This window comes from Cottoperca gobio, chromosome 16, assembly GCF_900634415.1.
Source record: "Cottoperca gobio chromosome 16, fCotGob3.1, whole genome shotgun sequence".
Classification (NCBI taxonomy): domain Eukaryota; kingdom Metazoa; phylum Chordata; class Actinopteri; order Perciformes; family Bovichtidae; genus Cottoperca; species Cottoperca gobio.
In genome coordinates, this window is record NC_041370.1 from 17,220,826 (window position 1) to 17,242,834 (window position 22,009).

A 22,009-nucleotide genomic window follows, 5' to 3' on the forward strand; every position below is an offset into this window, starting at 1 on the left:
GATGCTCCTTGTTTAACTTTCAAATATCTCACTACACAATTTGTTCTTGGTTCACTTTTGGGCAATTCTTCATTGCTCATTACAAAAGATTTTCCAGTGTCTGTATGTTATTTATTTATACAAGATGTCGGGATATAATTTACACCTTGGTCTCATCCAATATTTCTGATTAAATAATTGAGTGTAAAACAGTTGTTGTGTTAAATTGCTGATAACATTATTCTCTATATTTGAGCAAGTCAGAAGCTCTTCTGCTCTGGTGAAGATAACTGTAGCAATGGTGTTGTAATACAATTGTGAAGGTGAAAATGAGAAATCGCATTCAAGCTGCTATCGGCCAAGTTGAGCTATCATTACAAAAGATTCTTTTACAAGTAGTGACCTATGATGCTGTCATGCTCCCAGTTAGTCCATCAAACATCTGGGAAGTCCTGTAGTTATCCAGCAGCTCCAGTCTTACTGAGATGGACAAGAGAGAGTTGTACAGAGGTGATTGAGGGGAAAAATACACTGATTGAGTGTTAGACTGATAATCACACATTCGTGTTGCCTGACTCTATCTCTGTTACTACCACTGCTGGAGGGCTGAAGGAGCACAGTGCAGTCATACAGCCAGCCTGCCTTTGTCTCTTTCTCTTGTCTTCGTCCTGGTTACAGAGGCTGACTAGAGATGGAGATTAGTTTGGGGGAATGGAGCAGCTTTCACAAGCTGAGAGGCCACTAAGGGCTCAGCCTCTTGACCTGTTATTACATGGCAAGAAATGGCTTTACCCCTGTTGCTTGGAAACACTGGACTCTGTTGCCATGGAGCATTTCTTTGTCTTTTCACTGCCATTTTCTTCCCTCCGGTCTGGCTGCACACTTTTTTTAAACTTGGGTCTCACCTTAGGTTTAACACGCTGTTTTTTTGTCCTCCCACTCATTTATATGGTATTGATTTTTCCAAAGTATTAAGCGTGGGGTTTCCAGGACAACAGAGGTCTTACCTTCTTGGGTTTGGTCTCGTCACCTACAGAAGAACTTGTGGCGTGGTGAGATCACTTCCACCCAAATAGGATGCAGCTTTCAGTGGGCTGCAGTGTTTTGTTGTTCCACAATGCCCAATAGGATCTGTTGATCTAAAATATGGTCTGAGTGCCTTCTAGTGGCAGCAGGCGACAAGGATGCACCGCTAGGTTTGAAACAAATGCCCGTCTCCTGTCTATTCAACTCTGAGTGATCAAAATAGAGATGACACGTAGATCTTGAGTCCTAGGTTTAGGGACTCTTAAAGATATCCTTCACATTTTTAATTATTCTGTATTTTAAGACCAGTAAAAAGGATATACAGACAGATTTTTAATAATACCTGCTAATGTCAAAAATCTATTTACCTTTCATATCCTCAGGGGTCCATGTTTTATATTAGGAGTCACGCCACATCAGCTGAAGTGTGAAGTTTCACTTTTTACTTAATCAGGTCCAAATAAACACAAACTGTGTGGGTGTGTGTGTGTGTGTGTGTGTGTGTGTGTGTGTGTGTGTGTGTGTGGTTTTAGTTATCATTTCACGTTCTATGACACAAGGACTCGTTTTCTCTCATGGTAATTCATGAAATGTAAATGACCCCCGTATAGCTGCATTAGTATTTGGCTATCCAGTATTAGTCTAATATTTCCCTTCTCTCTGCAGTGTAAGTATGACTTCTGCTGGATCTGTCTGGAGGAGTGGAAAAAGCACAGCTCATCAACTGGAGGCTACTATCGGTGCACCCGCTACGAGGTCATCCAGCAGGTGGAGGAGCAGTCGAAGGAGATGACTGAAGAGGTACACACACACACACACACACACACACACACACACACACACACACACACACACACACACACACACACATATACATGTTGGAGTTTGACACATATTTTCATATCGTCGTACTACTGGTGTGTTCAACTGTCAATACTCAATTTGATCAGGTGGTGGGGAGAGTTGCACGTAATCGTAAATAAATAAATACAATTAGACTAAACTAAATCAAGAAGCAGGTTGGCTCGAGCTGATTAACATTCACTTACAGTTTTTCTCAGTCACTTTGTACATTTCTCTTTAACATTTGCAAAATGGTTTGTGAATTTCTCAAAACAATTCATACAAACAGCAGTTTATCTCTGAAAAATAAATACTCAGTGCTTAGCCATGTTGTCAATATTACAGTGTACTATGTAAGTATTGACATAAGCTTGACACGCTATGACAACTTGTTCAACCTATTTGCGTGTAATGATTTATGCAATGATGCCAAGATGTTTTGGGGGACAAGACTATTCAACAGAGAACCAGTATAATACAGTGTAATAAACATGGCATAAACCATTGATAATGTAAGACACAGCAGGAAGTTGTACGTAATCATTTGCATGAATGTGACAAAGCATTTGCAGTTTGTTCAAAATACTGACAATGTTGTGCACAAGTGGCTAGATGATGTAGGGGTTGAACAAGTAGTTCTGAGAATTTCAATTCTGATCTGAGATATGTACCAAAGTGACAGAGAAAAACTGTAATAAACCTCATTTTGAACTTTTCCATTTAAAGGTGCACGCCACAGACACATGTGCACACAGCCAAGAGCAGTACTTGTTTGTGTGCTTATAATACACACAATATCTGGCTGTCGGGGAGAATCTGTCGGCCTTCGTTTTCACGGTGTGTCCTTCACTGTCAGCACTTTTAGCCCCTCCTGACACTCTCCGCCGCCGATTCAACATGTTGCGGAAACTGTCGGTAAATTAATTCACTCAGCTTCAGCGAACCAGTGCACGAGAAGAGAAGCAGACGTTAGGAAAACAAACAAATGACTAAAGCCAAGAGTGCACACACAGAGGCTCTTTTCATTTTCCGTCATCATTTCATCTGATCATTCATATACATCCATCTGGAATGAAGCTAAGTGGTGAGCAAGAGTGATGTTTAAATGTTCGGCAAACACTGATACGTTTAAATGTGTGTATCATAACAACAGCTTGTATATTTACAAGTCATAGGTCTTCAGGTTTACGTTTTCTAATGATGAATACAGCCTGCCTGCTGTTATGGAGAGTTATTTCCTCTCACGCAGGTGCAGATCATAAGGACTAGTTTGTTGTTGGCTGTAGTGTTCAAATGTGACTTTTTTTTTGCCAAGACGCAGGCGACGTGAGGCGACGCATGTTCTTTAATGTCTGTTTGGTGTGAAACAGACACACACACACACACACACACACACACACACACACACACACACACACACACACACACACACACACACACACACGACTCTTGACTATGGAGCCAGCCAAAGGTGAAAAGAAGTCCATTCTCAGGTTCAGCTTCACCGGCGTTCCTCTCAATCACAAGTACTGATTTCACCTGTGACACTACTCACTTACTGTGACTGCTCTCACCCGGAGTGTCTACACTTTCCTCTGTGAAAGGGAACAACATGCTCAGGAGTTTATTGGCTGTGACTGGTGTCTCATCACGCTTTTTGCAGGCGGAGAAGAAGCACAAGAGCTTTCAGGAACTCGACCGTTTTATGCACTACTACACACGCTTCAAAAACCACGAGCACAGCTATCAGGTAAGCAGGCCTGGCTTTGCCTTTCAATGATGTCTGCTTTGCATAGTGTATAAATAGTCATGCAGTGGGAACTTGTCATCTTTTGTAAAGCTGGCACATGGCCTCCTAGTTGGGCATACTGTGACAAGCACAAACGCATTGCTATATACTGTAAAATGATGAAAGTATGGTATGTCAGCAATAATCAGACATCCCAATGTCTTGATTAAAAAAAAAAAAAAAAAAAAAAAAAAAAAACGTCTTCTGCTCCCACCTTTTTGTTGCTTCATTCAGCCTCATATTGGGGCATTCTGTTCAGAGAGTCTTCTCAAGACATTTTTACAATGTTTAACAATAAAACCTCACAGCTTCTCTCCCCCTCACAATAGCTGGAGCAGCGCCTGTTAAAAACAGCCAAAGAGAAGATGGAGCAGCTCAGTCGAGCCCTGAGTGGAAGTGAGTGTGCAGTCTGCCACAACAGTGTCAATCTTTATTACACACTTAGACACATCTTAATCTAGTCCTCTGATATTGAGCTTTTAGAAGTAGGCAGGAGGGAGGGGAAAAAAAGACCCACAAAGGTGTTTTAATAATTTATTAACAACTGTGGGTGTATTTATTATTCTGAAGGCAAGTCTAAGTTACACGAAAGCTGTGAATAAGCTTTGTCTAGAGTCCTCTAAACCCCCATCGGTACAGGCAATTACAACCTGTTTAGCATAGCCAAGTTTTGTTCTGATGCACAACGCTCAGTTTGAATTTCAGTAGATTCTGATTGCAGTGGTGTTACTTACATTAAGTTTGACTGCCAGCCGTTAGAGAAATGCAAATGGCCATAACTCAGTGTTTATGAGTCTGGCTCAGTTAAAAGTTTGCACAATTCATCCTCCACGTAACGTTTGCAGACTGCAAAAAGTGCAATCAACCATGATTGACTGTCACAATTGTGTATTCTGATGCAGATCTCAATCTGTTTCTTTGTCGTATTGAAAAGAGCAGATCGCAGTGTGAGCGTGATACTCACCTTGGATCCAAAAGTTTTCTTTACCCTCACAAGCTGTTAAATAAAGATTGTCAGTTCAGAGTTCACCAAAGTCCCGATTCCTATCCCTCCCCTGCCATCAAGCCAGATCCCTTTAATAAAGAAGAACAGTATGTACAGAACATTTAATACAATGGATTTCTCATCGTTTTGTACTGATCTGCTTTAATGTGTAGGTCATGAGATGCATTCTACAACAGTAAAGCAGATAATCATTTTTGTTCTGACTCTCTCTCTCATTCTCTTCCCCAGGGGAAGAAGGCCCACCTGACACTACATTTATTGAAGACGCAGTCCTAGAACTGCTAAAGACCCGCCGCATCCTGAAGTGCTCTTATCCTTACGGGTTCTTCCTGGAGCCCAGAAGCACAAAGAGAGAGATCTACGAGCTTATGCAGGTTTCAGTCCTACTTATTCAGGGGAAAAATAGACAAATGTTCACAGCTGCCAGTTTTGTTATGGGCCATTAGAGGTGTGGGATCTTCACAGTATGCCCCATTTTATACCTGCACATCTCAGCTTTTAGCTAAAGATCTCGAGGTATATCATTCATGATCGCCGCTATAGACAAGGAATGTACTTACCTGCTATCTTTTATATCGTTGCCTTTTTAAATACTGTAAAATGAATGAGCAAGGCTCCCATAGGTTTTACAGTCTCTTAAAGACTTGCAAATATAATACATTTTTTAAAGATACATACACGGTAGTGAAACACTTTTAGGGCTACTGTGTATGTATCTTTAAAACATTTATTATTTCATCTTCTAAAGTCACTTTGTCCTTGAACATTCCGGTTTGGGAACAGATTATTCTTTTGAGATGAAAAACTTCAAATTGTGTATTCACACACTAAAACCCTTCACTCCACTGAGTTTCCTAAAGAATTCTCCCAGCCAGTTGTCTTTCTGTCGCCAGACGGACTTGGAGATGGTAACTGAGGACCTGGCACAAAAGGTTAACCGGCCTTATCTGCGGACGCCCCGCCACAAGATCATCCGTGCAGCGTGTCTGGTTCAGCAGAAGAGGCAGGAGTTCCTGGCCTCAGTAGCCCGGGGAGTGGCCCCCAATGACTCGCCAGAGGCCCCCAGGCGCAGGTAAAATACAGACATGCAGCTCACTATCTAATTTTAACAATGAATAACAGTGCCATAATATAACACAGCTTTCGTTTGGAAATAATCAAAAGTTATTAATTAGCTATAAAATTTCAGCAGTTCATCACAATATCTCTCTGTCTCTTCCTCATTTGCAGTTTCGCTGGTGGGACGTGGGACTGGGAATATTTAGGCTTTGCATCATCTGAGGTAATAGGACAAGTCTTTATTAGTTTTCAATGAAGGCTTGTTAGTTAAAATGTCAACTCTGCTGTTTAAACCAAATGTGCGTGTGTCTTTTGACGCTGTATATTACAGCCTGACAGATTTCAACTCGCATGTGCATTTTTATATTTGGGATCTTAAACACTTCTCAATACATTAGTGGTGCCCTGTTAAAATACTCACAGTTGTATCACTAAATATTTCGACTATAGTCCATCATTATTCTCGATACATTTTTGAGAAATGTTAGTGACAGAAAAACTGCCTTAGTTTTGACACACGATTTGATAAATCTACAGTATAAATTAAACCTCAAGAACATTCTGTCAAATTAACATTAAATGAGTTTAAATTATTGGATTAATCCATATTGCATTTATATTCTACGTGTAGCTCTCACCAGCAATCACACCCATGCTTGAGGCTGAAAGTGGTCCATCAATGTGCTTGAAAGCGATACCTTGATTTGTTGCAGCGATTCAGCCACTTCTCTGTTAATGTCGCAACTAATCAGGTTTAAATGATTGCATGAACTTAAATCATGATTATTATGTAATTAACTGATTCAGCGCTACATTATACCTTTTTTATGAAGTCATCATCGTTTTAATATTGCTGGTTTGTCTTTGGCTGTGTAACAACACTGACAAACCTTTCTGACCCAAAGATCCTCATGTTGTTCCACACACTGGAGCAGGCCAGATGGTTCAGTGTTCCCCTGTGCAGCCAGTTGGAATGATTAAAAGTGCAGCACTCTGGCAAACACCTAAGCAGGTTGCTCCCGATCATTGCGCATTAGTAACAGGCATTTGTAGTTAACTTTTACAGTCATAAAACTGTCGCCACATAATGGTTTGATTATTGACCTGCCTCCTTTTTCTGTACGGCTTGATGCATGCACTCAGTAGTGGTGCATAAGACAATACACTGCAGTTATACTCAAGCTTCTATTATCGTTTAGCTTCTAGACCGTGGCAGTTTTTAAACACACAGGCTTTTCATCCGGAACACATTCAGCTCAACAGCTCTCCTTAGGCTCCTTAAAACACAACACAAATATGCAAATCTTACATCAAACCTAAGCCTCTCAGGTTACTGTGCACATCTTTTGACAGCATAAAGAGGGCATTTCCGTATTGACAGGAAAACAAATGACAAGATCAGTCTTGTCTGCCCGTTTGATAAATAAACTTTAAAACTGCTTATCCCCTGCCTGCTCAGCACCATGCAGTGAGACATAGGTAACGCTCTGTAGAGCTTCTGTTTACTCAAGGTTTACTGAGTAAACGCTCACTGCTGGACAAATATTAAACCAATTTTACTTTTCCCAGACTGAAAGCAGTCAAAGACAGGACTCACACATATGCTTTTTATTATAAAGTTCGTAAAATGTGCCATTATCTTGTGTGCCATGAAGGTGACATGAACCAGGCAGATCCTCTGTTGTCTGTAGATTATAACATGTTAGTCCTCATGACATTGTGTTATAGGTTACACAAGAAAACTATGGAAGTTTAGGTTTTGCTAAACTGTCTTAATTGGAAGTAACTAGGAATACTATCTGTCTCGTTCTCTGTCTCAATATGAATCTATTTGTTTGCTGCACTGTGTAATACCGTTATTGATTTTGCAGACAAATGTAGCGTACAAGTCAAGTGAAGCACAAACAACCACTTAAGTATACAAGAAAAGATTTCAATAAGCTCGGCACACACTTCAAAGATGTGACTTATCTTCCAAAGAACAAATGATCAATGTACAAAAACTAATTATATATATATATATATATGAGTGTTATTCTGGGCACGTGTATCTATGAGGAAGCTGCCACCCGATGCTGACCACCAAGTCACTTTATTTGTATTTTTGTCCCCTAATTAGGAGCCTCCGTCTCTCAGCTGCAGTAGTCAATGGGAACACCGTAGTAATAATCAAAGCCTGATGACTCTGCCTCACAGGCGCAGCTACAGATGGTCCGCTCCATGGTTCTTACAATGCCTGCACATCACTTCATACTGGGCTATTTTTAGAGCGCTGGAAACATGAAACAGTGTGGAGGTGACAGGCTTTTTGATTATAGGAATGTGACTCAGTGACTTTAGAAAATGTATGAGAAGAGCAAATGGAAAAGGAAGTTGATTATTTCCCGAGGTATTGATATGCAGATGTGCAACTTGAGGAAAAGGAAGCAAAGAATAGAGTAGATGCAGTAGCAACTCGTTAACTTATGAACTGTACTTTGGCAGTGGCTTTGACCTTCACATTCAGTGTGCAGTTGGCCATATATGCCTAAACTAGGTATATACTTCCTTTAAAACTTTGTTTTATTGGACATGTTTTAATTAGGCGGCCTCATACCATTCATCTTCTGACACCATATCATTGGATCTCAGAACCTTGATACATATCAGTGAGTTCTCAGCACTGAACACAAGGAACCGTCACACGCACACAGATATCCTATAATTAGAAACGCATTCATATACGCACACACCTATTACACTATAGTGCCTTTTTTGTAATTTAATTTACTTTCCATGTTAATTGATTCTACATCATTTAAACTCCCCCGAGATAACGTGCCAGAAACATCAGATTAGTCACAATAGTAAAAGATATGCTACAAGGTCTCACTACCTCTAACGCAGAGAACATAACGTATCGTGAGATTGCTTTGAGGCTAGTTTAATGTGGCGTGTTGCATAACTTCATACCTGTAATCACTGGACCTAGACAAAATAAGTATTTTGTATTCTGGGTTAGTGTTTTAAAACTTGCCAGTGAATGAATATTTAATTAACTTTTTTATATCTTCCCTTTTGATAAGATATTCTGGTTGCTTTTGACATTAGTTGGGCATACACACACACATACACACGTATTTTCAAACGTCTGAACCTCAATCCTCATGTTGCTTAATTTCCAATTCCCTTCAAGTGAGTGAGTATATGCTCCAGTCCAGACGGGAGCCATTTGATTAAAGGGTTGGTTTGGAGATGAAAGACCACATTTGAAGCAGACTGCTTCACTACTTTAGTGACTAGTTTACACATTCACCTATTACATTTTCATAACAGGAAACCGAGGTAGGAATCCAGGAAACTGTGCAACTGTCGCCCGAGATCAGGAATGCATGACGAGCTTTTCTGTTCACAAAGCGATATGTTGATTTGAATTGAGGACATAATGACTGGTTAATTGGTGATATGTGTTTTTGTTGTTTGAAGGAGTACGCAGAGTTCCAGTACAGACGGAGACACCGGCAGCGGAGGCGAGGAGACATGTCGAGTCTCCGAAGCAGCACACCCGACCCTGATGACTCCAGCGACAGCCTTTTAGGTACTGCAGTGAACATACAGGACTCTTCCAATTTCTTTTCTTAGTGTTGCACTCTCAGACGTGGACCTTCATTTGTGGGGTGATTGGTCACAATTCGTTTTTTAGACCGTTAAATTCTTCTTTAACTATAATGATGTCACTTATGTGGCTATTATTCCTGGTTGTGATTGGCCTGTTTTTACATATAATGTTCATGACATTATAATCCAAGTTTTTTATGACTTTTTCTAAATGAATTTGTTGATGGGGGCAAGAGCTCCGTTAAGGGATCAAATAGCCGTGCGTTAGCATGCTTAATGTTTTTCCATTCACGTACTCTGCAACGTTGATGGCCGCCGACACACCGTCCTCGTCTTCTACACAGCTCTCTCTCAGTTGCTGTTGTAGCTGATCGGGAACCCACAGACGGGTCTTCCAGCTCCGCTGTTTCCTTTGCTCTCGGCCCAGTGTCACTCACTATTACACGCTGATCGGCTAAACACAGCCCATGTTGTTAGCGCCGTACGGCTAAAAGGTTTCCAAACTGAACTCGCTCTTGCACCTATCAACTAGTACATTAAAAAAGTCATAGTACATCATTTGTTTATTTTTTATATATATATATAAAAGTAATTGTAAAGCATGGCCAAGTTCACTAATCTATGATCCAATAATACGTATACATCAAATTAAAACCCATTGTTCCAGTCACTCTCCCTCAGTTCTCTCTAGCGATTTGTTCAGAACCCAAATGAGGCTACTGGTCCAAACTTTGGAAAATCACAACTGCTCAAGTTCAACAAGCCAATATTTCTAATCCATCAGTCTTGTCCATTACCGTGCTGCTTTGTTTTTGGGATGAATGATGGATGGATTTTGCAGTTTTGAAGCCAGCTAAAAGATTATGTTGTGCCAAGAAGGATGAATTGATTTCCGATGAAGATACTGAATTGGTAAATTTCCTGGGAAAATGCTGAAGGCACAGACTCTGTCAGGTTGCTATTACTTGAACATTTTGTAGTGTTTGCTAAAATGAAGATCGTTTTCTGGAAAGGGGTAATTAGCAACGGGTTGCTGCTGTAAAGATTCAGTTTATCGACAGTATTTTGACTATAGGCTTATGTCTTATTTCTTTTTCTACAAAGACGCACAGGATATCGGAGGGGGGCGTAGACATCATCTGATGGTGAGTGCACAGTTTCCATTTTCTTCTCAGCTCAAGGCTTTCAACCTTTGCTAAAAAAATGAATGTAGTTGTTAATGGGTTCAGACTGTTTGGGGAAGTTACATACTGAGATACTAAATCACTGTTGTTTCATTTTATTTGACAACAACAGAAACACAGTTTTGCCAGCCTTATCATTTACCATTGTACAGTTATAAAGTGTAAAAACACACACGCATGCAGATTGTGCACTTAAGTAAGTGGATGATCTTTGTTCGGCCTTCCTCACTGACATTGTATCCTGGATTTTGTTGCAGGGTCTCGGTTCTTTGGATGACGATGACCCTAACATTCTTCTGGCCATTCAGCTGTCGCTCCAGGACTCTGCGATGGCAGAGATTGGGTCCAATCACGACTTCCTTGCCAACGAAGCCTCACTCGGCGCTATCGGCACTTCTCTGCCTTCTAGGCTGGAACAGAGTGCTCCAGGTGTAGAGGTCCTTTCCAGAGCTTCTCTAAGCAGCTCAGAGCTGCTGGAACTGGGAGATAACTTGGCCAGACTTGGCAACATCAGCAGCCAGTACTCTGCCTCCAGCGGTGTTCCCACCTCTATGCAGCACTGTGACAGTCACCACCGGGCCTACGGGGGTTCTGTGCCGATACCAGTAGCTCCAGGTGGCAGCAACTCATCCACAGGCCTCTTCTCCACTTCCATCGACACGTTAGACTCCACCACATACGGCAGCCACGACACATCGTCCTCCTCTTCCGCATTAGCAGCAAATGCGAACCTGCTGGGTAACATCATGGCATGGTTCCACGACATGAATCCTCAAGGTGTCACCCTTGTTCCCTCAACCTCTTCTGACTCAAACCTCAGCGCACTCCATGCAGGCGGGGGAGGGGGCCTGCAGGAGGACGAGAAAGGCGGATACGTCTCGCCTGAGAACAGGAAACCTCAGGAAGTGACGGCAGATGCGGGTTTCTGCCCTCACATGGAGGAGAAGGAGTGTCCCGTTGCTCAGAGGCCCACCCAGTTAGATCTAGTGGGTCTGGACACCATGCCGCTACCTTACATGGCCACCCTTGACACAAGTGAAGACCATGCGGCACGGGGAGGCTCAAAGGCCTGCCGCGTCGACACTCCGCAATGTGACTCTGGATCTGACCTGCTGCCCAGCACCAGCTCCTCTGAGTGGGAGGACCAAGTGCACTTGGTTTGAACTGGACGGCTGAGATGGGAAGGTGCTCTTTCGGAAAGGCCAAAAACCACTATAGATTGCAAATGGATAGAGTTGAGGAATATGTGCAGTAGCTATTCAGATAGAATGTATACAGAATTAAGAATGTGTCAGTTTGTACTGTGGGGGAAGAAGTGTTTAGACTCTTTAGGCTCGTACATACTTTCCGTGTCCGCAAACAGCTGTTATGTTCCTCCTCTTTGCAAACCGGCTAAAGGCACATGCGCAGTCGAAAGCATATCATCCGTATGATTTTGGGTTGCACGCGGACGGACGGATATGGCGGATGACGACATTTGCGCCATGAGGATCAAAGCGGACCCTTGCGGACACGCTGAAAGTGTGAATTGGCTTTTAGGGTTAGTAAACCATTGCAGTGTGTTTGCTGTATTATCAGCCCCCCAACAACCAGCCCTCCTGTAAAGAGCACTAAATGAAGGAAACATTTTTCCAGGATATATTTCCTAAAATGATTCTGTGCTGATGGAACATGAATAACTTGAGTTTTCTGAAATCACTTTAAAAAGAGATCAGATATGTAGAGACTTAAGCGTAGTGCAGATATCTTTTCTTCTTCCACTGGAGTAAAAGCCTACTGTCTCAATCAGGTCTCAACTTTACATACTGTGTGAGCAGTAAAATATTTTATTCCAACTCGGTGTGTGTGGGGTACAGGGAGAGTCTTGCTCCTGTCCACATCTGCGTACTTTATCGGTGCCAAACACTGACTCGCCAAGTAGATTCTTCAAAGCAAATTGTGCCTGCTTATAACAATCTCAACGACTCAGCTCAACTTAAATGTGAAAGTCTCGAGCCATATTTATATTTGAGATTGCGGCTGTGTGATATTTTTCAAATGTCACTATCTGAAAGCTGTAGTGTGCTGTGTAAATCTCTCGTTTAGGACCATTATGTTTGCGTAGTTTATAACGTGAAACATTCACACAACAATTTAGATGCATTGTCCAAATGAAAGGTTGGTGGCTTGCTTGATTTGACAGTTACTCATGTCGAAGCCTAAACCCTAACACACTTTCAATGAGAAATATCTTCAGAAACAGCCGACGTTGACGGGCCCAGAGGGGCTGCTCAGTGCCAGTTCAGTATATTCTGAATTCCATTGTATCTCACTCATATCGGTGTGTGAGTTCTGCAGCTGAATGTGGAGCGTGACAGACTAAGTAGACAGTGAGTAGTCTTGTTTATCTACTGCAGAAAAAGCCCAGTGAGAGAGATAATCAGGCAATCTCATTCTGACTTTGGTGAATTAATTAATCATGCCCAAGTCACTGTAATGAATCTCTGGGTCCTATTTAAGTGTAATATAAGCAAAGCCTTCTTAGAGCTCCACAGACGTCCTGGGCTGCAGGGTAATGCATGGAGAGTTCACAGTCCATGTTCTCTACGCAGCGAGACATACAGTGCCTTTATGTCAATCACCTTTATTTTCATTCTTCTGAGTGCTAATTACACAGTATTTACAGTGTAAAGGAAACACCTGTTACCTTAAAGTTGTTTCTCTCACATAATCGTGTGTAAACATGAGATCTTGATTTTCTTTTTTTCTCATCAAAATATTTGCAGCATGAGACTTTTTTGTTGGCTCTAGTAGTATGTTAAGGGATAACACTGATTGTTCATGATTTGGTATGAAGGGTAACTTTTAATGTCATACTTTCAAATCTGGCTCCCAAATATTTTGGCGAAAGAAAAGGTTTTAATGCTCTAGTTTTTTGTGCACTACATTTGGGAAGTTTTTCTGTGATTTAGAAACTAAAATCACTGTACTGACTTTTGAGTTCACTTATTGATCATGTATCTTACCTGAAGACACTAAAACGGAGGAATGTTGCAATATAAAGTAGGTATTTATTTGAAATCAATGTAATCCATTAAAGAAAATGGATTGTGAATAACCAATGACACATGATCAGTGTTTTACCTTTAAGAGTTAATTCTGTTTTTGTACAGACTAATGTCTGACTGAAGTAAATTATCTTTTTTTCCCCCTTGCAGACGTTTAGAGCCGCATTAAATCTAAAGGCGGACATGCCGAGTGTCTTGAAGTTGTGAAACTGTGAGTGCCATATGGTTAGTGGAGCTAACTTTGTTGGACTTGGTTAATGGAAGTGGGTTCAAACGGAGGAGTAACATACGGTTGCCCTTTCTGTATCACAGTATGCTGTGCATGAAATGAGTTGAAATGGAATTTGTACTTCCTTTGTATTTCACCTCTAATGTTCAGGTGATTTATTTTAACAATGGCATATAGGATTTTGTAACTCACTGAGATTTTCTATTGTAAAGCAACTAATCCTTGAAATGCTATTTGCACTTTCGTAGTCTATACTTGATACATTCCCTCTTTATATGAAACATGTTTGATGTGTGATGCCAATAAACAATGTGTTGAGTTTTAATGTGTGGGGTTTTTTATTGGTCATTGGGTTATACCTGCATTCTGAGCACCATATTATGGAGAGAGAGAGAAAAGTGAGAGCACCCACCTGGTTTTATGACAGATTCTGACCTTCAATGGAGTTAGTTTGGTTTCCAAAAGCATCTTTAAACTTTGCTTAGACACATATTATTCTTCCCAACAGTAGACCGTTTAAACCTTTGTAAATGTGGCACAGATTGCAGGATGGCTCAACTACTTTGATTTATAACATCATAAATTACAGTACTAGCTGAATTGTTTAGGCACTTTTTCACTTGCCTTAAAGTTTCACTTTCTTGACTGAAAACAACAGTTCAATTCAAGCTCAAGCACCACATTCATAGAAACTCATATAAAGCACATGCATTGGAAGTAAAACATGCATGCTAGTGCAGCTTAAAACTCTTAAAGCACTCTTATAGAATAACATTGCAGTGCATAATAACTAACCCTGACACGTGACAGTCAAACAAATCTGTATCACAGACATCCCTGCCTATTTAAATACGGCAGCAGATGTCTGGAGGACTAAGAGAGGGTTGTGAATCTTCATTCCAAATGAACATGACGTACTTGAGGATTTGATATTGTGTGCAGTGTTAGCGGCAGAGGCCGATGAGATTCAGCAGGAGCAGGAACAGGGAGACGACGTCCAAATAGAGGTTGAGAGCAGCAAACACGTACTCCTCGGGAGATAATTCATACTTCCTGTGTTTCCCGCCCAGGATAAGCTGCGTATCAAACACCAAGTACTGCAGAGAGAGAGGAGAGATGCTTCAACACTGACTTCTGAAGGCAGCGTGTTTGTGAGATGAAAGGCTACAAGAATCGCTCTAAAAGAAAACACAGGCGGCATTTCTTATCTTTGAGAGAGGGGGCTGCGCAGATAAACATGCTATGTAAATAATCTTAGAGGCTGAAAGTAAGTTGTGACTCGCTGCTGACAGCCTGTTCAACTCTGTGTGTAGCAGCAGTTTGTTCCAGCAGCTGACACGAAGGGTCACAGCATTTGCTGTTTATGCCAAAGGCACGCTGAGAGGTGGCTGTGAGAATGAAGCCTACTGCTGTTAAACGATGCATCATTGAAATTAAAGGGCACGAGGACATCAGAGTCTCTCTATTTATACTAACTACTAGGACAGACACCGGAGGCTGGCTGGCATCAAATCTATCATCGGATACACTTGACATTAAAGCCTTATTTGATGAGGTTTTCTTTCTTTTTAAAGGTCATTTTCAGTGTGTTTTTAATTATCCTGTGTTGCAGAAAACCATTTTCTGGTGTTAAAGTTTGAATATACTTACTAAGGAAAACAGCAAGGTTCCCAGGCAGGCGTATAAGATGTGAAGATACTGTTGAAGGAATCAGAGACACAAAGTCAGCGACGTCATTGACTTTGTACTGATGTGTGATTGTTTCTTCCATAAATGAGGGTAATATGTAGTAAAACCAACTACCCCTAACTCCACACATGTTTTTCTGTCTTAGTAAAATGTTACAGTGTGCTGGCTGCAGAAACAACGATTCAGCCTTATCCTTTAACTCAGTAGCTGAAAAAGTGAAAATACTTTCATCCTTTCTTCTTCTTCTAGTTATTCTGAACGGGAAAGACGATAGTAAAGATCTGAAAATGGTTTCACATGATATACTTTAAAAGCGCAGTGTTTATGTTCTGTTCTTGTTAATTTGCTGTGTAAAAATAACAGTTTAAAGTCAGTGCGATGCTTATTTCTGTAAAGCCGCTGCTTGAGGCTGAAACAGTAAGCAGTATGAATTTGAATGCATGAGTCTTGAGGTCAGTGCGGCTCCTGAGAGGTTTGAGAGTTCACGCTTCTTTATAGTCTGCTCAGCACAGGTCAGTGCCAGTACGTCCGGGGGATAAAAGCTACAAGGCTTTCTGCCTCTGACTGCAATTAATTTCAAACCGGTTCTCCCTGCAAACACAGGCGTAAACACGGCGGCATCTTGATCTACCTGCGATCGGAGGATTCCACAAAGCAACGCAAACGAAAAGAGGGTCCAGGCAAACACCCACAGACTCCCATTTAGTCCGGTGAAGTCCCACTGGTGCCAGAAAGGGGAGAGAAGAGAGAGACACTGAATGTGAGGAGCTTCTCAAACAGAAAACAGTAGACAGAACATCCCTCATTTGAACACATCATTGCCATAAAAGCCGGGGCGCTCAAGGTCGTCTGCATTGCAACTGTAATGTGAGGCGCGGCAGATTACTAAATGATGAAGACATATTGCAGTTCGACACACAAGACAATTCTGAACGATTCTGGATGTAATGATCCTGGATAATTAATCAACAAGCTGCAACGCAGGCACAGAGGGGGAGGATGGGGGGGGGGCCTGCTTGCCCTTTTCACATAGACAGAAAAAAAAAGATGGCAGTTACAACAGGATCACTAACACTGATCACCTGAGGAGCTACGGGCTAAACATGCAAGGCAGGATTTATGACATTTAAATTGTAGTGACAGAGACTAAAAAGCTCTGGCACAGCGTTAACTTCAGAGCAAAAGGGTTCGAGAATCTGCAGGATAAACGTGAAGTCACAAAGAAAACAAAGAAATACATCAAAAGTGTTTGCGAAAGTGAACGCTCACTCGACCCATAAAACAACTTCTTTTATGGGCTGAGGGTGGGGCCACTATTTCTATTTCTATCTCGGTTTCCCCCTCTATATGCAGACTGTTTAGACCTGATGCATACGCTTCTTTCTACAGATTACTAAAAGAGCATTAAAGAGCCGATTTATTCTCAGTATAATCATTAGACACCTGCTTGCTAGTTTTATCCAATCTAAGCAGTAGAATTAAATGTCTGCAGCTCCTTCAGATGCAATAAGTGTCAAAATGTGTGAAATGCCAAACTGTATTTAGAGGCAATTAAGAGGGACTCTAAATGCAATTTGAATTTGGCCTACATCTAGTTCACTTGTCTAATCCTTTGCCCCACTGCCTCTATAACAACTACGCCTGGGTCCACTTAGATAAATCAGAGTTGTTCTGTTATTTTTTTAGATTAGATTATTGGTGAGAGGTCAGGAATGCAAGTGTGTGTGCAATGCCTTTTCAATATTGAAATATATCTGGCTGGAGGAGCCTCATGTCTACCGGTGTCCCTGAAAGGGTTCTTTTAAAGATTAATCTCAGGGTGTGTTTGCTTTATTAGACAGTTCATGGTGAAAGGAGACAGGTGGGGGGGATTTAGCAAATAACAAAAGGCTCCAGGCCATTTCTGAACTCAAGATTTATGGTAGCAGCCTCGGCCAGCATGAGGACAGCCCAAAGGTTTAACTCTGTCCCGCCACTGGACAAAGGGAATTAACTTGATTGACAAATACACCGATCTCAGCAGTAATCATAGTTTTGCCTGGACAGCAAAGCTATTACAGTTTTAAATGTTTGCTGGTGACTGTATATAGCAAACGCTGCACGAGAGAACCTGGCCAACAGCTCAGCTTAACGCTTTTCCTTGGACTTCACAGGAAACATGGCTTAGGATATGAACATTTACCAGTGACTGGCAGAGCAAAGCCGCAGTTTATGAAATTGCACTATTAGATCTTACCTTTGATTGCATGGCAAAGAGAGTCAAGGCGAAGGACACCAGCGCTGTTGCCCCCACAGCCCACAGAACTGCATCTGCATGAAAGTACCTGCAGACGGAAATATCAAACAGATATGCAGTGGGCCCCCCATGGTATCATGTCAAACCAGTCAGAAGGCAGAGTGGATACATGAACGGCAGTGTTCTGTTTTCTCCTAAAAAGGAAACATTTCCTTCTTATAAGAAATGTGGGATCGTCTCCATTTCATAGTCTCTATTATGTGTCTGAACTAGAGAGATGGCAGGACCCCCCCCCCCCCCCCCCCCCCCACCCCCCCTGGACGTGCATTGCATAATGTATCGCTTATGTTCAGCTTCAGTTGAAGGGTCCCAATAAATATGATAATTTTAATGTATTATTGATAGTCACGCTTTAACTGATGCCTTTACAGTCAGAGTGACAAGCTGCTGAAAGACAAAAAGTGTCACAGATGGCTAAGGTAACATGTGTTTACAAGAGCAGCGGTACAGAAAAGCTGGATTTGAACTATATGCGATGCTTTGTATTCAGCTGAAACCCCAGGAAATATGTTTCCATGTGCTTATTTGTTAACCAGCAATGATACCATCTTATCAGGTTTGATGGCTTCATGGTTAGCATTCTAACCGCTATTAGATATGAATCAAATAAGGTTATTATTGTGTTAATGAGTCAGCATCAGGTGGGGATTCATCCTCGGAAACAAAGACTCACGCTGACACAGATCCGAGCATCAGGCCCTCTGCAACAGTCTGAGAGAGAGGGAGGGAGAGAGAAAGTGAGGGAGGGAGACAAATGGAAAGTAAATACATGACAAAAATACTGTGAAATAGAGCAGGTATGGTGGGGGTTTCATTTGATGCCTGGCTGGTAGTGTTTCTACTCACAAACAGGCCCAGGGCGATGAAATTGAGGGGGACTCGACGACGGAGGTTGTCACAACAGGACAAGGTAAGGATGAGTATCATCACCACCGCCCTGAAAATAGAATATATCGTAAATAGCAAATAAAAAGGCCATAAACAGAAAGAAAAAGTGCATTATTTATGCAGTGCAGCTGGCTGTTTCCTGGTTTAGGATTTAGACTCTGGGGGGACAGGTTGTGATTTACTTCTGTGGATTTCCACAAGAGACATTTTCATTTGGGTATCTCAGCGACAGGAGATTGGTAGGTGGTCAAAATGGTTAAAGCAAGAGAGGGTGCGGCGTCTAGACACTCTAAGGGAATGTTTGTGATAACTTACATCATGGCGTAGGAGAACCAGTAGTTGTTCCGTGTCCATTGCCTGAGATCGTCCCTGTTATTCCAAATGAAAAAAGGAGAGGCTGGTGTTTAATAGAGGCGCTATTTATTTGATCGAGGCAGTAGAGGGATTTTATTAAATATTAACAGAGGACAGAGTATTGTGCACATGTGAGCTGAACACAATTTATGAAAATAAATGACTGTATCCGTGTTCTACCACATCAATTATCAAAAACCTATAAAGCCTTCAAACTACTTCAAGCTGAAAATATTATGAGGCAGAAATGTCCTTTTATTCTCCACCATCTTGTCTAACCGTACATATTTATGGTGATTTGAGCAGCGCTGGGTTGCATGGTCAAAGTTGTTGTGGGGACAGCTATGGTGCTTGTGCTGCTGTGTGATGTCGGGTGCTCTTATACGCTGACAGACTGCACTAAACGTGGATTGATGGACAGGTTTCTGACATGGATTCATCTCTTTTTGAGAGGAAATCCCTTGTGTAAAAGTGTTCCTCTCACCAGTAAAGGAAAGCACAGATGATCCCGACAGTCACTAGCAGCTGAATCATCAAGGTCAAGTAGACTTTCCTTATGAAACCTGTTCAGAAAGAATAGTGAGACAAGACAGATAGAAAGATAGACAGATAGACAACAACAACATAAAAGAATCTTCCAGAGCAAAGCAGGCAGGTAGGCTTGTTTATGCTGCATAACATTTAGAAATGCTTTTGTTGTTTCAACCTCTCATTTAAAAGTATTTGTGTTGCTTGCGAGGTGAAGAGTTGAGGAACGGTATAGCAGAGAACATTTTCAAATTCAAGAAAACACTGCAAAGCAAATGAGGGAGTACATATTCCCTTTTCAGCTCTGACCATGCAAACAAAAACATATATTGGTTTCTCTCAATTTCTGTTTCTCCCTCTGCCCATTCCTCCCTTCTTGTCACCCTCACCTCTTCGTATGGCGGCGTCGCTGAAGCTGCTCTCCTCTAAGCCATGAAAGTAGTCAGGTGGAGCTTGGCCATACTGCTGGTCACCTCCAGCTGCGGCCATCTCCTCGGGATGGACTATGTTACCATAAGTGCCAGGGGGGGAGACCACTGCAACGCTCCCCTTCCCCACCTGATTCACCCAACAACCACACAGGTAGTTCAAACAACACTTCTACTTTGGACAAGAATCATGAAAAACATCAAATATAAACATAAAAAAGTAAATCCTTCATGTGTCATCAAAAGTGCTCATGGACATACAATGATCTCATGATCACAGCTGGTGGTGTTTTCATGCCGTACTGAAAGTTGGACATTCATTCGAAAAAGATCAGAGAAGAAAACTTGGCTCATACTCCCCGTTCTCTTGTGAGGCTAACACAAATGTTGTGATATTGCTACTAACCTGATAGCTCATCCCTGCGTAAGGACTCTGTCCATAGTCCTGAGTATTGTATGGAGGGGGAGGAGGTCCATAAGCATCATCGCTGCTGCCTTTAGTTTCCATTCCACCAAAAGTTATCAGACCTTTTCATCAATTGAGGCACAAAAGTGACATAAATGTCAGACTTAAGTTAAGGTCATGGCTTCAAGCATCCTTTCAAAAAGCATCAGCTCTTTCATCAGGGATGTTAAATTGCCAAATGGGGCAATGTCAGAGTGGAACAAATAAATGGGTAATTACAAAATGATGCATCACACAAACACGAGAGCCATCCATGACTAACATCCATAATTATGGCCTTAAGCCTCCATTTAATTGAGCTGTATGTATATTTAATAGCCAAATAGGTTGTGGTTAATTGCTCTCAGAGGAAATTTAGAGTCATCAATAAGGACAGACAGACAGTAAACTTGGGGTCCATCTTATATGTAGTGAGGACTCACACGTTCCCTTTGAGGTCTCTGGTTTTGCATTAAAGAGACAGCGTTCTAATTAGCGACACAATTCTGTAAGATATGAAACTTCAGTAAAGCCGGACTGTAGATAAGAAACTGTATTACTGAGTCCACTTTACAAAGAAACAGCATATTAATCTGCCTTACTATGGTTTAATCAGTAACAAGGTACACTTCCTGTAATAGTAGTTATTAGTAATGGCTTTTGAACTTGTGGCAGCTGCCACGTAAAACCACATTTTGACTATTTCAGCATGCTCAACTAAAGCACCGTGAAAAGTATATTTAAACATATTTTCAAATATTTGAATGACGAAGTGGACTTTGTTTCTGTTCGCTTACATCGCCCGAAAGCCTTGAACATCACTTACGAGATATGATGAATGAAGCCCTTTCAAAAGTAGGCTACCCCTCGCGTTTTCTTCAACAAGTGATAAAGTGCTGTTTGACTTAGCTCTGTTCATGGAAATCAATTAGTTACAGCTCTAATCCTTCCTTATGTGTCTTACCTCCGCTGTGTCAGTCAGGAATCTGCTCTGCTGCACTTCCTGTTGTGTTGGTTCCCCTTCAGGGCAAAGTCTACCTGCTATCAACCGGTTCCCACAGAGACGGGACTTTAGCTTCAGGGGAAAGGATGTATCCCTCATTAGGCTCAATGGGATATTCAGATGAAGTTCTTAAAATGTCATTAAACCAACCAGGCTGGCACTTTGTCAGAGCAAATCGTGTCTTTACCTTTTTTCTTTCAGCAATGCTGATCCACACAGGCCTTTAGAACAACGTAAGACTGCTGCTTTTCACACAAGGTATGTTTATACTTCCTGTCATTAGCCTTCTGTGTGTGATAAGCCTGTGACAGTTCGTCCTGTGTTGTACAAAAAGGCAAATGCAGCACAATGGCAGCCTGTGGATTCCTGGGAGTCATGTTCCTGGATTATCTTGGTGACAGATTCATAACAACCTGCACGTGGAAACCATAGTGAGAGAGAGAGGAATAAAAGATGTGCGCCATCAATCCGACCTACACAAAGGGATTATGGGTATTTAGTCACAGAATAGCTAAAGACATACTGTACACCAGAAAATACACAAAGTAGCGTAGGTCACTACAGCCTTAGTGCTTCTCTGTGGAGAATAACTAGAGAGGGAAATTAAATTACCATTTTC

The 22,009-nt window shown here is 41.6% G+C and overlaps 2 protein-coding genes across 2 annotated transcripts in view; one reads left to right on the forward strand and one right to left on the reverse strand.

The window, feature by feature from the left end:
* The window catches only part of LOC115020819 (ankyrin repeat and IBR domain-containing protein 1-like), a 31,110-nt gene extending 17,026 nt beyond the window's left edge, over window positions 1-14,084 (forward strand). The window contains exons 12-20 of the mRNA XM_029450803.1: window positions 1,672-1,806; window positions 3,512-3,598; window positions 3,967-4,033; window positions 4,872-5,017; window positions 5,537-5,715; window positions 5,874-5,925; window positions 9,168-9,279; window positions 10,404-10,444; window positions 10,741-14,084. Coding sequence (XP_029306663.1) covers window positions 1,672-1,806; window positions 3,512-3,598; window positions 3,967-4,033; window positions 4,872-5,017; window positions 5,537-5,715; window positions 5,874-5,925; window positions 9,168-9,279; window positions 10,404-10,444; window positions 10,741-11,646 — 1,725 coding nt within the window. The 3' untranslated portion in view covers window positions 11,647-14,084. The remainder of the gene's footprint in view (window positions 1-1,671; window positions 1,807-3,511; window positions 3,599-3,966; window positions 4,034-4,871; window positions 5,018-5,536; window positions 5,716-5,873; window positions 5,926-9,167; window positions 9,280-10,403; window positions 10,445-10,740) is intronic.
* A 619-nt stretch (window positions 14,085-14,703) lies between these two features.
* Window positions 14,704-22,009, reverse strand: part of LOC115021699 (protein lifeguard 1) — a 12,450-nt gene continuing 5,144 nt past the window's right edge. Inside the window, 9 exon segments of the mRNA XM_075074149.1 lie at window positions 14,704-14,856; window positions 15,410-15,457; window positions 16,080-16,169; window positions 17,685-17,772; window positions 18,418-18,455; window positions 18,591-18,681; window positions 18,948-19,001; window positions 19,471-19,549; window positions 19,904-19,929. Of these exon segments, the coding sequence (XP_074930250.1) occupies window positions 14,704-14,856; window positions 15,410-15,457; window positions 16,080-16,169; window positions 17,685-17,772; window positions 18,418-18,455; window positions 18,591-18,681; window positions 18,948-19,001; window positions 19,471-19,549; window positions 19,904-19,929 (667 nt within the window).